At 38.7% G+C, this 17,965-nt stretch overlaps 1 protein-coding gene across 8 annotated transcripts in view; it reads right to left on the bottom strand.

The window, feature by feature from the left end:
• Positions 1–14,568, bottom strand: part of CYLD (CYLD lysine 63 deubiquitinase) — a 64,072-nt gene extending 49,504 nt beyond the window's left edge. The window contains exons 1-5 of one of the 8 annotated variants that reach the window (XM_032486290.1): positions 14,463–14,563; positions 13,728–13,808; positions 7,049–7,700; positions 5,549–5,851; positions 3,280–3,385 (exon numbers count right to left, since the gene is read on the bottom strand). In XM_032486290.1, the coding sequence (XP_032342181.1) occupies positions 3,280–3,385; positions 5,549–5,851; positions 7,049–7,552 (913 nt within the window). In that variant the 5' untranslated portion in view covers positions 7,553–7,700; positions 13,728–13,808; positions 14,463–14,563. Of the gene's footprint in view, positions 1–3,279; positions 3,386–5,548; positions 5,852–7,048; positions 7,701–13,727; positions 13,809–13,957; positions 14,294–14,370 lie in introns of those variants that run through there. The other 7 variants (XM_032486293.1, XM_032486291.1, XM_032486292.1 and 4 more) reach the window with 7 other exon arrangements.
• Positions 14,569–17,965: the final 3,397 nt, after the last annotated feature.

The raw sequence follows: 17,965 nt of genomic DNA, 5'->3' as shown, positions 1-17,965 counted from the left end.
GCAAGGGTTGGAGTGAGGGGCCAAGTGGCGCAGAGGGGATAAGAATGGAAATAAGACACCCTACTATACTGTTTCATTATGTTGATTTGAGATAGGTGAATGTATTTCTTATGAAAAATCATTTTAGTAACTTGATAGTTCCTAAACTCCAGAGTATTTGCATTGGTCAAAACTCAAATGATGCAATGTGTATTTCATTAAATGGATGTCTTTTATCTCAAAAGGAAAAAAGAAAACTACTTATCTCTTGCTCATTATATTTATGCCAAAGTGTAAGTGTACTGATGTCTAACTTACTTTGAAGTACATAAAAAAAAGATGGATTAGTGCCTGGATAGAGGGATGGATAAATATACAATAAAGTAAGTACAAAAATATTAATTGTAGAATCTAGGTGGTAGGAATAGTGAAGCTCAGTATAAAATTCTTTCAACTGCTCTGTATGTTTGAAATTTTATAATAAAATGTTGAAAAAATATTTTATTAAAATTTTAAGATAGAGAACTCATAAATCAATAAATAGACAAATTAACAGAAAACTGAGCAGACATAAACAGATATTTAATAGAAGACACAAACGTTTTTGTAAACATATGAAGTTATTCAACTCTATTTATAATCAGGAAACTATAAATTAAAATCATCTTGAGATACCATTTCTCAGGCATCAGACTAGCAAAAATTTTAACCAGTACCAAGTGTTGAAGAAGATATGGAAATATACCAAACCCAAACATCCATTAACATTAGAGTGGGTTATTAAATCATGAGGTATTCACACAATGAAATGTACTATGAAGCAGTGAGGGTGAATTAATTATTAATACTTTCATCCACAGGAAACAACCTCAAAATACACTTTAAGTAAATGATGCAAACAATTAAAGGATACAATCACTATGATTCTACTTGTATTAAGTTTAAAAATAGGCTAAACAATATGTGATATACTACCCCAACATACCACCCCAATCCAAGCCACCGTCCCCTATCTCTCATATGGAAAAGTGCAACAGTCCCCTTCTGATCTCCCTATTTCTGCATTCTAACATGCAGCCAGAGCGATCATTTTAAAATTAAGTTGCAGTGAGTTGCCCTTCACTCAAAACCCATCTTAGCTTCCCATCTCCCTCAGAGTAAAGCCAAGAATCCATACACCAGCCCTGCTTGGTCCAGCTCCCACTGCCTCTCCTACCACTCTCACTCATTCAGGCCACATGAACCCCTTGCTATTCCTCAAGCTGGCCAGGCCCTCAAATCTCCTTCATGCCAAGAGTTCAAAGGTCAGCACATTACAGAGGCTCACTGGGACTACCCTACATAAAATAGAAAAATCCCACCCCTCACAACCCAGCATTCCCCTTCTCGTTTCCTTTGCTTATCATTCTCCCTCCAATCACCATCTAATTGACCATCTGTGTAATTTATTGTCTGTCTTCACTTATGAGAATAAAAGTTCCATGCAAGAAGGATTTTTACCTGTTTTGCTTCCTACTATATCCTCAGCACCTAGAAGAAGCCTACGTAAGGGCTTAATAATATTTCATGAAGGAACAATCTTTTACAAAATTGCTTTTTAAACAATAAGCATTTATTGTAACATTAAAAAGTATTTCAATTTATAAGATTATAGATTGTGTTCTTCCATAAGCAGGCATGAAAAGGTAAATTAAATATTACTAGGTAAAATATCAAGCACATGTATGCTTTCCCCTGAATGTAAACCATTTGTTTCCAAACAGAAGTAAAGAAACAGCTAAGAAACCAATTTGTAAGAAATTAAAAAACTGATTTTAAAGAAATCATGGAAAACAAAGTATGTCAGATTTTCACAAAGCAAAATTGAAATAAAGCTATCATTTGAATACCTTCAACGAAATTAATGTATTCTTGCTGAAAGGCTAAAAGTTAAAGCAAAAAGCACTTCCTAACTCAGCAAAACAAGCATATATTACCTACCAAACCAACAGCAAAACAGGAAGGGCAAAGAGTGCAGGCTAGAAGGAGCCTCAAGGATCATCTAGTATTAGCCCCTTCATTCTTACAAGAAAAGAAACTGACAACCTGAAATGACCTATCAGGAACTTAGAAGTGTTCTGGGTCAAAATCAATAATGGAATAACATTGGAAGCAAAAAAAAAAAAAAAAAGGAAAGAAAGTTTTATTCAGTTATGATCCTTGCTACAGTAAAATTCAGCTTTATAGAATTAGAGACAAAATACATCTCCATGGAAACAATATTCCCAAGTATACACTGGAAGCTGAGAAGTATGTTTTTCTATGCAGATCTTCAAACCCTAAGTATACACACAGGTTTTGGGGTGAAGAGGTATTGAAAAGGGTAAGCTTTATAATCAGACAAGTCTGGATTTGAATTCCAGCTCTACTGGAATCAAGCAGGATCTTACTTGATCCTAGTCAGTCTTATCCCTGTCTAAGCCCTAATTTTTTGTCAACAAAATGGGGATAATTAAGACCTACCTTGTAAGTTTGTCAAGACTGTAGAAGACATCTAATTAAGGATTCATAATTTGTGGCTATTAAATGCAGGCTTTGTGACAATTTATTCATAGTTGCACAATGCTCAGTAAGAATCACCACCTCTGACTGCCTAGTTTTATGAATAACATACTACCAACAGACTAGCTTATGACTGGAATTCTACTAAAAGCTGGGGGAAGGTGGTGTTGATGTTGCTATCAATAGAAACTTATCGATCAGTTAACAGCAGCCATTAGGTGCTACTTGTTTGAGGTAAAATAAAAGGTTGCTTAAGACCATCTTTAAGATGTGAAAGTTGAGGGATCTATTTCTGACTAGAGTCATGAAGCCTGATCAATTACATCACCTCAGAACTGGAAGGGATCTTGTAGGGCGTCCAGCAAGAACCCTCTCCACAGGATTATATTAAATGACCAACTTCTGCTTAAAGGCTTCTAGTTTAAACCAGGCTCTCACTTAAACAGGTAGCAGTTTATTACATTTTCTGGCCCTTCTAATTATCAGAAGAGGCTTTTTTTTACACACTTAGAATAGACAAGTAATGAAAAAGTGAATGATAATGAATAAATTATCCTGCATCACATACTTCTAGAAATGAAAATCTTTAAGCATTATATTTCACTTGGGGGTAAGGAAGACTATTCTATTTAACAACAATTCCATAATATAAAAGTCAAGTTCTAAAAATGCATCTTGAAGCTTATATTTACATCCTTGTAACTAAATATGTCTTAGAAGCGCGGCCTTATTAATATATAAAACACAAAGAAAACATACCTGGGATGATATCATTGATATGCAAGAGGATCGTACTTTCAACACTTGCAAAACTACAAAGCTGTACTCCATCGAATCTTCCATCCCAGTTGCCAATAGGGTTATCCTAGAAATTAAATAACAGAATAAATTTTAAAACCCTCCTCAATAAATCATGAACATGAAATTCTATATTTTCCATAAAAGGGCCCTCCAAAAATTGAGACCCATGAACAATCAAGCCATAGTAAACACATAGATGAGCCAGGAATCAAGTGCATCCGTCATACTTTACTAGACAATAAACACTAGTCTATATAACAACATCCATCTGCATAGGCAGATGTATTAATCACACACTATTCCACCCAGAAATCTGCCCCATCTAATCCTGACCTGCTCTAATCACTCCTTTACATTCCCTGAGCACTTAAATATTCAATTTGAACTCCTGTGAGCCTTTCTGTAGATAGAAAGTCTATGTTTTAATTGTTCTTCTGTCATCTTATGGGTATGTAAGAATTCCCTCCAAAATGGAGATTTTTATATTAATTATTTTATATTCCAATGTAGCACCAACTTGTACAGTGCTGTTCATGGAGCTAGAGTAAGAAATGGGCCAGTCAGACAACTGCCCTGAGCGCCAATGTGTAGAACATGCTAAATGTCATTGGAAACAGGAGGAGCTGAAGACTATTGCAGTTTGCTAGAACTTCCCTTTCAAGGAGTGCACTAGAGGGGTTTGGAATGAATGATTGCACAAGCCACCTGGAAGACAGGCAGAGGCAGAGGGAGAAGCTGGTGGTGCTACCTCTAGACAGCCTGCCCCAAATAAACAAGGTGACCCCAAGACTGCCATCTACGGAAGGGATGGCCTAAATGGCTGCTGCCAAGTGTGAGGCCCAAAGGACCTACAGCAAGAGGAAATTAACCCCGATGACCAGTGGCCCTCTTTCTCCAACCTTCCCTCCACCCAGCCCACAATCTCCTCTCTAAACCAATACTGAATATTTAAAGAGTAGTGGTTTAAAGACGAGCTCTATTTCTAGGGACTCACATGTTTTACTCGGGCTCTAACTTTTCACATGGTAAACATTCAGTAAATGTTTATCTAAACAACATAGTAATGTTTATCTATTGGGCATCAAACAGAATTTCCTACAGTTTCCAAGCACAAGGTAAGAGAAACTTATGCTAGAACATTCATAGCCTCCCAGAAAGTATACCTGAATAGATAAAAATAATCACTAAAAACATCATGAGTACAAGGCTCTGTTACCTCCTCTCCTCCCTCATTCTAGTGTTTAATAATTCTGTATGAATTTCCTTCATTATACCTAACAAATTCTTGTCCATATTTTCAATCTATGGTAAAAACGTCCTCAAGCCTTTTCCTTCTCCTTCTTCTAATCCCACAGGTATCACCCAATTTGCTATCCTGGGATGCATCCTTTATTAGCAAATATGATTGTAAGGTAACATTAAAAATGAATAACACAAACAAAAGGATAAATACTATATGATTTCACTTATATGAGGCACCTAGAATAAGCAAATTCATAAAGACAGAAAGTAGAAAAGTGGCTGAGAGGAGTGAGTGACAGGGAGTTATTGCTTTATAGGTACAGTTTCAGTTTGGGGTGATGAAAATGTTCTGGAGATAAACAGGGGTAATGAGTGCACAACAATGTGAATGTACTTACTGCCAATAAACTGTACCCTTTAAAATGGTTAAGATGGTAAATTTTATGTTACATATATTTTTCCACAATAAAAAAAATTCTTTTGAGTGAATTACATTCTAAGAAAACACTCTTGTCTTTTCCCCTAAAGCAATGTGCTTTTCCTCTATTCAGGTATTTTCCATAAATGATTTTTACATACAACTCACTAAAATCAGATCAGCCAACAAAATTCTGCAAAATATTACAAAAAGAGAAACACAGATTACCAAAAAAAAAAAAGCTTTTCAAAATAAAGAAAAATAAGACAGTATGTAATATATTTGGGTGGGTTTTTCTCTGTTTATTGGTCAGCGATTACACAGCAGATTTAAAGATTGAAAACATTATTCCAGTTGATTCAAACTGGAAAAACAAGTAAATGTAATTCTATGTCTAGACTCCTGGCCCATATCAATGTTCCTTTACTAAAAATAAATTAGGACATGTTCTTTAAATTACTACTAATTAGTCTCTTTTAAATAATCAAAGTGTTTAATTTGTACCTAATTTGGTCATAAAACTAATTGACATATTCACAAAGATAATATAATCCAAAAGTTTCTTACCATGTCCACACCAACAAAATATCCTAAGCTTTCTTTGCCCGGCAAAACATCACAGAATATAACCGTTCCAGATTCTATAGTTTCTCCAATCTTCAGAGAAACTCTGGAGTTTATTTCCAGAGGGGGAAGTTCAACCTGCATTGTGTCCACTGGACCTGCATAATCACTTTCCAATCCAGTTTCATCATCTTCTATGATTTCTATTTTGTCCAACGCAACAAATACTCCACAATCTTCATCACACTGAAAAAGTTGCTTCCCTTGATATATCCCATCAGTGAAACCTTGGCCACGACCTTCTTCCTAGTTTTCACATGAGAGAAAAAAAAAATAAAGGTGGACAGATAGCTAGCTAGCTAGATCGATAGAGAAAGATGATCTCTAAGAGAAAACATCCACTCTGGGGACTTCAGAGAAATCACTGGAAAAATTCTAAATGACACCTATAAGAAATATAATTATTAGCAGTTGCTGTTGGATTTAGGGTGTTTAAAAAAATTAGGAAGAAACTATCTGATGCTGCAATAAAGCTACTTGATCATTTCAAATCATAATTCTACTGTGAGAGAGCTGGGCTGGAGTCTACATTAGGATTTTAATAAAAATTTTGTCATAAAAAGAGCTATCTACTTTAATATAACAGTAATATTAGCTCCATTTATTGAGCGATTACTGTATGCCAGCCATTGCGCTAAATCCTGAATCAATGTATCCCCAAAACACTGCAAGCTGTATACTAATATCTCTATCTTACAGATGAGGAAGCAGATTTAGAGAAGCCGCTTGGTTAAACAACCTGGTAACCCAGCTAGTAAATGGCACAGTGGGGATTCAAATTTCCAATTGTTTTACAATTGCTCTTTTAAATAATTAAATCAAAATGCAAACAAGGCATGAAATCCTATTTGTAAGAATGTCAAAATGTAACTGACATTTGAGTTCTTGAGAATTAACATCAATTCTGGAAATGTATCACAGAGCTCTTGAATCTCTTTTCAGTAGAAACAAATTCCAAGATGATTTTCACATATATTATCAGGGATAACAATAAGCAAGTTGAAATTGCTCAAATATTAAAAATATACCTATCTCCAAATTTCATTACTTAACAGTACACATTAAGAAAAACTGACAAATCTACAGATGATAATGTCAGGGTAATTAACAATTCTGTTAAAGTGATTCATTCATTTATATTTGGTAGAGTTCATTTTTAATACTCAATGTTAAAATTTCTAAGATACCAAAGTCTTCAATAATTACATGATCTATTTGCATTTCCTACTGTAGTAGGTAGTTTTAAAGTTTTCAATGCATCATCTTTGTTTCATCTCAGTTTACCACTAGAAAGTAAATCCTAAGTATTATGAATATTAAAAATTACAGAAAATTTCTGGGAACACTTATTTTGTATTTAAAAGGGGAAAAAACACATGTACATCCAGACAGACATAGACACACACACACACACAGGCCACTAAAATGGTTTATTAAACTTACCAGTAATTCTACTCCAAAGAATATTCCCGATACTGTCCTCTCTGCTAATAAGGGTCCTCTGAAGCGTACAACTCCAGGAAATTTTTCTTCCCCAGATCTCAGCTGGACTTTCACATGGCAGCCCACATCTATTTGGAGGCCTTTACTTAGTCTGTTTCTGTTTTTAAACAGGCTGAACCTCTCTTCACAATTGGTAATTGCCAAAAGTAACTCTGTGAATTTTTCGTTTATTTCTACAACATCCTTTTCATCAACAAACAGAACTGCATGTGGTTGCTCTAGAATTTTTAATCCAATCTGATTTTTCTTGCCTTTTGAGGAAGGAATTCTCGAATGCCCCACAGCACGGTCTTGGATACACTGTCCTATACTCCCTTTTGGTACTTTAAGGAGCTTTTGTGTTTGTTTGTCTGTAACACTGCATTCTTGAAGAAGCAAATAAAAACTCCGCTCTTCCCAGTAGGGTGAAGTAACTTTTTCTTGGCTCCATAAGCCCGAACTCATTGTGATATTAACTCCAAAATATTAACTCAAAAAAAAGGGAACTACTAAGTGTGTAATAAAACCACAAAAGATAAATTCACTGGCAGTCCCAAAGCATGTTTTTAGCAATTTGGTGTCCATGCTGTAAAAAGACAGCAGATCAAAATGCCTGGAGGACAAGCAAAAAGAAACTTAACACTTCACTCTACATGAGTCAAAATTAAGACTGAAGACTTTTTAAATTCTTCACTCGACTAGTAAAAACACACAAATGACATACTTTCAAAAATATCTTAAAAGGTTAAAAGACATACCATATTACTCCGTCATCTTGCTTATTTAGCAAGGAGATTCAATGTAATATCTCCAAAGACAATACAATAATGTTTGTTCCCAAGGCATTGAAATTTATGAACTCAAATTCTAGTAAAAGATAATCTTATACATACATTCTGACATTTTTAAACTTTGAAAAGTAGACTTTTTAATATATCCAGCCTAACTTAAATGAATAAGCTGCTGTATTTGGAGAAAACACACATAAATCAAAAAGGCTATTTTCTGTACAGGTAGTTTAAGTAAAAAGTTATCCATCATAATTATTATATTGAACATTTTTATCAATAAAAATATCATAAAATCACATTCTGAAACTTCAACCACAATTCATTTATCTGTATGCCATATTTTGATAATAGAACATTTTATCTAACTCAGTTTCATTTCCTTAATCTTGCACATTTTGTCCTCAGATAGGCAAATGTTAATCATAGCCCTCATTTAATTTCTCTCAATCATAAATACCAGATATTGTAAATCTGATTATATTAAAGATATCTTTAAAAATCAATTTTGTAGCCATCAAAACTTGGACGATGTAACAAGGAAATATAACTGCAGTACAGTATCAAATATAAAATGTTTTTACACCACAATTTTAATTATGTATACGAGAAAGGACTCATACAAAAGATGATTTTTTTCAGTTTCAATTTTTCAGTCAAAATGTTTACAGGAATACTAATCTCACAATTAAAATAGCCTTCTCAACCCTACTTGAATCACTGGTTTAAAACTATACAATTTCTCAGCCATAAAAAAGAATGAAATCATGCCATTTGCAGTAACATGGATGAACCTAGAGATTATCATATTAAGTGAAGTAAGTCAGACCCAGAAAGGCAAATATCATATGATATCACTTGTATGTGGAATCTCAAAAAAGATACAAATTTTATTCACAATCCAGAAACAGACTCACAGACATAGAAAACCAACTATGGTTACCAAAGGGAAAGGTAGGAGAGGGATAAATGAGGAGTTTGGGATTAACAGATACACACTACTATATATAAAATAGATAAGCAACAAGGACCTATAGTATAGCACAGGGAACTATATTCAATTTCTTGTAATAAGTTATAATGGAAAACAATCTGAAAAAAAAATATATATATATATGTATGTATATGTATAACTGAACCACTTTGCTGTACACCTGACACTAACACTGTAAATTAACTACACTTCAGTAGAAAAATTTTTTTTAAACTATACAATTTCATCAATTCAAGACTTTAATTCATTATGCAATCAATTATCTTACTGAAAACAGCAGTTCTTATGTATCCTCTGTTATGTGAATGTGGCTATTTGGTTTCTAACTATGGTACTTACTCCATCCCTCTTTGAGGCGGAGGTATCCATTTTCCATTACCCTGGGTAACAGCAGCAGACGACAGCACTATCATATTTATCTATTTTATTCTTGGAATAAAGAATCTTATTTATTTATTTGAGGAGTAAAACTCCTAAAACTAAAGAGCCAAATTTTAAGTTTAACCGTTTAACTCAATGATCAAATATGTAATCCGACAAATTCACACACAGAGTAACATTTCTTTTAGAACGCATTGTAGATAATGAGGTACTCTATAATGGTAAGGTTTTTATAAGTCTGTCCCTCTACAAGCCAGAATGAGACATGAAGATTACCCAAGACAGGATAAAGGGTCTGGCACCTCCTTACACCAACATTGTTGAAATATGTGCATACATTTAGTGAGGGCAGGCAGCATAAAGCAGGTCTTTTTTTATTTTCTTTCTTTCTTTTTTACAATGTGTTTGTCTTAATTTCACCTGAGGGCACTACTATAGCAGGAATGGGATCAATTTATATTTGCCACTTACGTAAGACACCAGTGGAAACCCGTCTTGGCACCTTGTAAACAAAACCCCTTATGAGGGCTACGCAAACAGCGACCCAAACCTTCATTTCGCTCTATTCCTTGAAAGTCCCAAAACGAAGTATCTGTTACTGCTGACCAAAATTCTTTTAGAGGCCAGTATTTTTCAACAAGGAAATAGCCTCATTTGTATCTCGATCATGGAATTATCAATAGGAATACAAATTATTTTGTGTGACTCTCAATAGGCAAGGTGTCTACTACTGTGTTAAGAGGCTTTACATCATGCTTTCTGAGTCCTTGCGTCTGCCTTCTGTAGATTTACGGTCTACAGTTTTCCCTTGCCATCAGCCATTTTCAGTGGTTTCCTGCAGCATGTATTTGACTTCTTTTATGGCCCTGCTGCTTTCCAACTTACTACTTCTAACCAGTTCTAAGAAGCCAGGTGATGAAACCTATTTGTGTGTTTAAAAAACAAACAAAAAAATAACAAAAAGAGGGAAACATAACCTCTGAACAGGTCTTTTAGGAGTAAAGCTCACAGGCTTTATTGTGTGGACATCATTTCGGTTGCTCCTAGAAGGATGAGACGGTCAAAAAGTAACTTTTTAAAAAATGAAGCTGTTTTGTTCTCTTTAAAATGTATTTAAATATTTTTGGCCAAAAATTGTTTTTAAAGTATAGCAACTATATTTTGAAAACAAATTTTTTTAATTCTTAAAACTTACATCTTCAAATGTTAAAATTGAGAAATTCCTTGTATCTTAATAATTATTATACACCAACACATCCTGCTCTATTGGTTCTCTAGCTTAACAATTCATGTCACAATTTAAAATAAAAACCACCAGTGCTAATGGGGATACTACCAAGGCAAAACTAAATTTCTATATGTAAAGCGTTAGGACACTCTGTTTTAAATGAATTTGATTACAAAAGTGGGTTTTTTGCAAATCATTTAAGAAACAGTCCACAGTAAAATATGATACAACTACTATGGTTTATAAACAGATTGAGGGCAATTTAATAATAGTTAGTAAGAACCGTATTTTAAAGTGACCTACACAAAGAGCAATTAATTTTTTTCTAACTTGTATTAGCACAAATATGAGTGAATTTAAACTCATTAACAGGATGGGTCATGTTAGACAACTGGAACAGCCAAAGCAAAAGTTATGAAATATTTTAAAAGCATTATCCAAAAATAAAAAGGATGTGGTTTTTCCTCTTTTAGAAAGAATACATTAAGAAAGAATAGGTTTGGAACTATCATATTAAAAACTGATTCTTCTTACTGCAACTGAACGGGGAACTTTATGGCTCTACTAGAGGTATCAAGACAATAAATTTAATGATTAATATCTCAATATATTGGCACTACAGCAGAATATGCTAATAGAGGCTTTCCTCCCACTGTAGAAATGAATATAATGCCAACATTCTTCTTTCACTTAGATTAAGTCTTAAGAAACCCAAGCAATAAAAACTGACCCGAGACCTTATGGGAAAGATTTAAATCACACTATCAGTGAGTTATCAATCATTTTTCTGCTCTCAACACAGTGTTAGACACTGAAAAACAGAGGTTTAAGACATGGTGGCTGCCCTCATTTGTGTTCTCTTACTACTTTTTAGGTCTAATTGTTTAAAAATTGCCTCTGACTATGCTGTACTTCACTTTTGAGTGTAAGCATATCACAAACAATTCATCTGAATACCATCATACTTATTTCAGGCTGGAAAACTGAATAATTATGAGTATCCTGATAAAAATACTCTAAGTACTGAATGAAGATTGTCAAAGAGTTGGAATACAATAATATTTTTAACCCTAAAATCATACTGAACAGGATTTTCTTTTGACAACATCTGAGAGGAGGGAACAGTTTAGGGTCACATAGATTTGAAAATACATCCTGTTACCTAAGCTTCTTGATGGTCTGGATTCTGAGTAAAGGAGAATTTAATTGTATTAAAATAAAGTCATTAAACTAAGATAAAGGTGGGAAGGCACAAGTATCAATTTCGTGTCAATGCAATGAAAAGGAGATGATCAAGAAATAAGTTTTAGATGAAAGTATTAAAGGTCCAAATTAGTTCTAAAAGATAATATTTAGCACAAACGAACAGCCTTAGCTACATAAAATTGACAATAGTTAACTTATCGAGAAGATACAATGTCATTTTGATTCTCAAGTCAGGTTATTGTTCAAAGACCTTCAAGAAAGAAAATAAAAACAGATGCAATTTAGTAATACTTTGCATCTCCTGAGATATCCTGACTTGTTCTAAAAACCACAGGGAGCTATGTAAATCAGAATAAAAATTACAATACTAAAGAACTGCCCATAATTATATATGGCAAAGAAGAAGGTCAGCGAAATACTAAAGAAAAGAAGATACACAGGACTTTCTCCAAGTACTTCTACAGCTAGAATAATTAACACTTTAAGAAAGAGTATCTCTCGGTAAGAAAACAAGTTTTCATATTTCTGAACAGCAGAGATTCCATGACCAGAAAAGAGACAGTCAGTTTTAATTTTTCTCATAAATTAATCTGTGGCCCAAGTACACAAGTATTCAGTCCCTAGAACCAGCGTAGGATATGAGGTTTAAAAGAAAGCCTGCCTCCCACATCCACATATTCATGTCAGAAGAACTAGGAACACTTGTGTCTCACTAGAGTTAAACCTGACCACGACACTTTCCAAACTGTGAACTCCCCAAGCCCTTTATCTTTATATTTCCAAGGCCCAAACAAGAGCCTGACAATATGTTAGACATTCAGTACAGGACATATGAATGACTTGCTTAACTCAAGCGATAACAGTGAAAGTCAAAATTCCAGTTCCTCATCCTAATTGTTTAAGTGGTTAAAAGCTTCTTTAAGGTTAAAAGAAGAAAAGAAGACCCAGGAGTTGGCAGTATTTAATGATTTTACCTAATCCCTTAGATAAACACTCATTCTAATTTTCTGGCTCAATGAAGAAATGGTCAATTTTTACACCGCTTCATCATTACACGCTTAAGAGGAAACCAGGAAACTTTCACAATTGTGAAAACAACTTGCTTTGAGGTTCATTTGAAACTGGGTTCCTAGATCCCCACGCCATGTCTGATGCTTATAAATTCTGTATAATCAAGAAAAGTACTTTGACAAATTTAAGATCAAAGTGTGAAAATCAGGAACAAAATACCAACAGTTTGATGAATAGGATAATTACTCCTATCTCCCTTCTTGTGTTAGAGGCTTCCTTAAACAAAATCACAGTTTAGGCATGTCAGACCACAAGAAATCATTCCTGCTGCATGTCTGTTGATTTATATAACAAGTGTCCTGGTCTTATCAGCTCTCCACAAAAGTTACCCTCCAAAGGAAGGCTTCTTCGAAAGAGTACTGTAAAATTTTGTAGCCGAACATCAGAGAATGTTCTGGGTGTTATCAACATTCACAGTACATGAACTTCAACAAGAATTTCCAGCAAATCATTTCCTCGTAATACTGCAGCTAGCTCAAATCCACCCACACTACCCAGTAGGGAACTGGCAAGCTAAATTCTTAGGCCATTCAATTTACTTGGGGCGTGAGGTGGTGTGTGCAGAAACCCAACACTTGAATGAACACTCTTTCTCAAGGCCTAGATTTTTCTCCCGGAGCCAGTGACTGCAAAAGGAACAATCTTATTAAGATCCCCATTAGCCAGAAATCAAAGGCAAGGCAGGGAATGCTCCTTAACTGAGCTAAGGATACAACTTTCCAGGGAGCCTGGGGAGAGGAAGGGGGTAGGGGTGATGGGGGCTGAGAGACTGAAAGGCTTGGTGGCTGGAAGCTGACAACCATCCTAAAACATGCAAATGCCACAGGGCGGAATAGAAAAGAAGCCAAGTACATTAATAACTGGGCAGCTGACCCGGCTGAGAACCCAACTCAGGAATACTATCTTCCGTTTTCCCCACAGATCCTTAATATGACAAAAAAGAAAAACAAAAAGAAGTAAAAGAATGAATACCTTGCTTCAATAGAGCGCACCTTTCAACTAAAGAACTCCGGGTTGTTGTGTAAAACCATCTTCACCCTGGAAAGGGGGAAACTGAAAGAAAAAGCACAACACGCCATTAAGGAGGCCAGAACCCCGACTGCTCTTCCTGGACGGGAGCCACAAACACCCCAAAACCGATCGACTGATACGCCCCAAGGCACCAGTGTGAGACACTACAGCCCTGGGCTCTCGATGCCAACCTGGGTCCGTCGGGAGCTAGCCAGCGGCCCGTGCCTCAGTTTCCCCATCTGTAAATGGAGGCCGAAGGAGAGGCGGTTTCCTGCGCTGCTCCCACCCTAAGTCCTCTCTTCTCCGGAGGTCCCGGCGGCGGCGACCATCACGCTCCCTCGACTGGAGAGCCCTCCCAGGAAGGCCGGGGGGGTGGGGAAGCCCCGGGGGTGGGGAAGCCCGGGCTGACGTCAGCGGGCTCCGCACCCCGCGGACCTGGCCGGCTACCGGCCAGGGCAAGTAACGGGCCGGCGCCCAGGGCCGGACAGCCGCAGCGGCAGCTCGAGGCGCCCTAAGGCCGGGGAGGGGCGCCCGAGGGGCCGGGGCGCCCGAGGGGCCGGGCCGCCCGCCGCTCGCCCGCTCGGCCTCCCGCTTGCTCACTCACCTCGGGCGGCGGGGCGTTGCCCCTTCCCCAGCCTCGCCAGCCCGCGTCCCAGGCCGGCCCCGGCACCCTACACCCACCGCCCTAGTATTTACCTCCGACGCGCGGGCCCCAGCGCAGCCGAACCTGCTACCTGGGCCCGCCCCCACCTGCCCCGCCTCCTGAACCGCCCAGGGAAAGAGGGAGGGAGCGGGGGCGGAAGGGGCAACCGCCACGCTAACCAATTGCAGCCCGAGCTGCGTTCCTGCGCACGCTCTGATTGGGCCGCCCAGTGAGAGACCTTCCTCCAATGGCTGCCGGCCCGGAGCCGACTGAAGGGACTTTCCGCTCTGTCAAGCTCGGTGGAGCCAAAGGGAAAGCGGAGGGGAGGGGAGGAGAAGAGGGGGGATGGGGGAGGGAATCTCTGGCTGATTGGACGAAAGACTATGGGTGCCGAGGCACCATTGGCTGACACCGGATCCGGGGCGGGGCTCTGTGCTTCTCCCGGCTCCACCTCCCAGGCCAAGGTCTTGGCTTTTAGCTTAACTGTCAAAACTCTTGTAAAGGTGAGAGTTTGGGGCTGGAGTGGGGTCAGCCTCAATTTCCCCATATATCCCAATCCTAATAGGATTCTAGGATTCCATGAAAAGGCAAAGCTTTAGAAAAAGACCTATGTTTGCTTAGACCCTTTGCACTTTCGATTAGCAGCCGCGTGACACGGGGAACGCACAACCACTCAGCCTCAATTTCCCCATCTGCAAAAAAGGAGATAATCGTTATCACCTTGTCTTACAGGATTGTTGTGAAATATCGTATGTAAGGTTCCTAACACACAGCAGGATCTCAATAATGTTAAGCTTTTGCCTCTCAGGTTCTGCCTGGGACCCGTGCTGTTTCTGAACACTCTGTTGCCAGCTATCCCAATTTGGAAGGAGGTCTCCCTTGAGTGGAGAAGGGATTTCCACACGCCGCCTCCCTTAGCTCTTCTGTACCCGTGGCTACCAGCCAGGACTTGGGGTGTAGTTAAGGATCTTTCAATTAGAAGGGAGGTCTCTGATTCCCAAAAGTGCTCAAAATATTTAAGGAAGTGCTTTTTATAATCAGTCCCAGAGCCTTGCAGCATACCTTGCTGCACTGGATACTCCTGTTAATTATTTCCTTCTCCTTTGACATTTTAAGTACCAATTATGGGAAAAGGTGATTAATACTGAGAAAGGAAGAGGGGTGTGTGTGTGTGTGTGTGTGTGTGTGTGTGTGTGTGTGTGTGTGTGTTTAATCATGAGAGGAAAAATTTCCCCAGTGGAAAGTGACATTTCTGAAGATTTGGGGAATTTAAACCAGTAACTACATAAAAGAAGTCACATGAGTGATTATTAACAGTACTAGTAAACCACCCATCTTCCTTGCCATAAGCACCCAAAATGAAACAGACATCTTTTGAAAACCTGAGCCTCAATCTATCCTTGTCCCTCCTTAGTCCACCTTTAACCAGCTTCATAATCACGCTGCAGGAGAAAGCAATAAAATAAGAATCAACAGGCCTAGCTCGAAGGTGGCCTTAGACAACACTGTTCCCTTCTACAACTAGATTCTCCAAAAAAAGTCAATAGGACTCAGAAGTCACAGCCTGGCTGTCTGGCAAATAAAAATTCAGCCTGTAGACTGTTTTTGCAGACTCATAGAGTGAGAAGGAGGAAGGAGAAGAGGAAGCAGGGTGCGAGAGAAGAATTTTGAATCCTTTTAGACAGGGCAAGCACTCTCCCTTTCTCCAGTTTGCCACAGCCCTCACCATTCCCTATTTTATCCTGCTGACACACTTCTCTCTGTTACATTATCTGCTGGCTCCTGAAGGCATTTGTGTCTGCCACTCCTGGCTTAGAACATCTTTCTGTCCTTTCTGATGATGGTGTATGCTTCAGGAGGGATTTCATCTCTACCAGCAGTGGTCAGATCCTTTGCACAGCCCTCCTGTCACAGATTCCCTGAATCAGACTGTGTTGGGGCTTGACTTCACCCAAGAGATATTCTTCCAAGCCAGGCCTGATCAACCTAATCAACAGGGCTTATCTCAACGACAATCTCCAATTATTGGTAACGATAGCCTAGAACATTGTATTGAAAACAATCCTAAAGATGTATTCAGGCTCCCAGGAAAGAAAGATGCCTGCCAGCGGATAAGGTGGGGGAATAGAGTCATGGTGCTATTATTTGCAGTCCTTGGTAAGCCAGCCTCTCATTTTACAGATGGGAGATTAAGGTCCAGAGAGGGAAAACAACTTGTCCCCAGTCACCCAGGAGATGAGCTGGGACCCTCCTAATTTCAAGCCAGGGCTCTTTTCTCTCTTTTTTTTTTTTTTTTTTTTTTTTGTGGGGTAGAGGATCTAAGTTTACTCATTTATTTTTTTAATTCTTTTTTACAAGTAGAGGTACTGGGGATTGAACCCAGGACCTCGCGCATGCTAAGCACAGACACTACCACAGAGCTCTACTCTCCTCTCAAGCCAGGGCTCGTTCTACCTCTGTTTAAATGGGTTCTCCAATTAAAATTCCCATCCTCTCTGCCTTCCAAATCTTCCTTTCATTTAAGGCTCAGCCAAAGCCCACTCACTTCCCAAGGTCTTTGCAGGTGGCTCCAGGTCCCACTGATCACCTCTGTCTACCCACCACCCAAGAGCTGGTTCCACTCAGCCTGGCCCTGGCTTTACGCAACCAGCGGTTCAGGCACCCAGCAGGCAGCAGGAAACACAGCAGCATACAAGAGAGATGGCACCTCACCCTTTGACAAGGAAGGCAGACCTTAAACAACTAATTACACAATCACTTAATTAGGGAGGTGAGAGGAAGCCTCAGGAGAACTGCTCCGAGCACACATCAAGGGTGGCTTGGAGTTCGGGGAAAGCCTGTTTAAGGAACTCACCTTTAGATGCGGTACAAAAGATGCCTGGCAGCCGGGGTGAGGGGAGCACTCCAGGCAAAGGGAACATATTGCATGACATATCCGAGGAACTGAGAGAGGCAGAATGCAGAACTGTGGGCGCAGAAGGGCCAGTCAGGCGGGGCACGGCGAACCGAGACCAAGGGGTGCTCTTTATCCCAGGAGCAGTGGGAGCCCTCTGAAGGGTGGTAAGCTGGGTAGTGACTGTAATTCTAAATTCTCTCGCACATTTCTCTTATTACACACAGCAGGACCCTAACACAGAGCCACTGAACCACATGGAGCTCTCTCCCCCAGGTGTTGCTGGTGATTAGGTTCTTGTTCGTTGCAGAAAGAATTCAGAGACAGGGAGGTTAAGAAAGTAAAGTGAGGATTTATTAAGGGATAGATAGATAGAGCGGGCGGGCTCAGGTGAGCAGCTGCTCTGAATTTCTTTGGTAAGTTGGTTACACAGGGTGTAAAAATGAATGGGCGGAATAGTCACTGGGGAGGGAAGGGTTTGGGATCGTATTCCCTGATTTTCATCCTAATTCCTCCTTTCCGAGGAGAGCAGGGATTTTTGTCCTTATTAGCCTGGATTGGAAGTGTCATGGCGTCGGTACATGATGGGTACTTCTAATCTGCAAGGTAATTTTACTGTAATAGGAGCACAATGAGCAAAAGGTTACATTCAGACACTGGAGA

The sequence above is a fragment of the Camelus ferus genome, chromosome 9 (assembly GCF_009834535.1).
Source record: "Camelus ferus isolate YT-003-E chromosome 9, BCGSAC_Cfer_1.0, whole genome shotgun sequence".
Taxonomy (NCBI): Eukaryota; Metazoa; Chordata; class Mammalia; order Artiodactyla; family Camelidae; genus Camelus; species Camelus ferus.
This window is presented reverse-complemented; position numbering and strand designations above follow the sequence as displayed.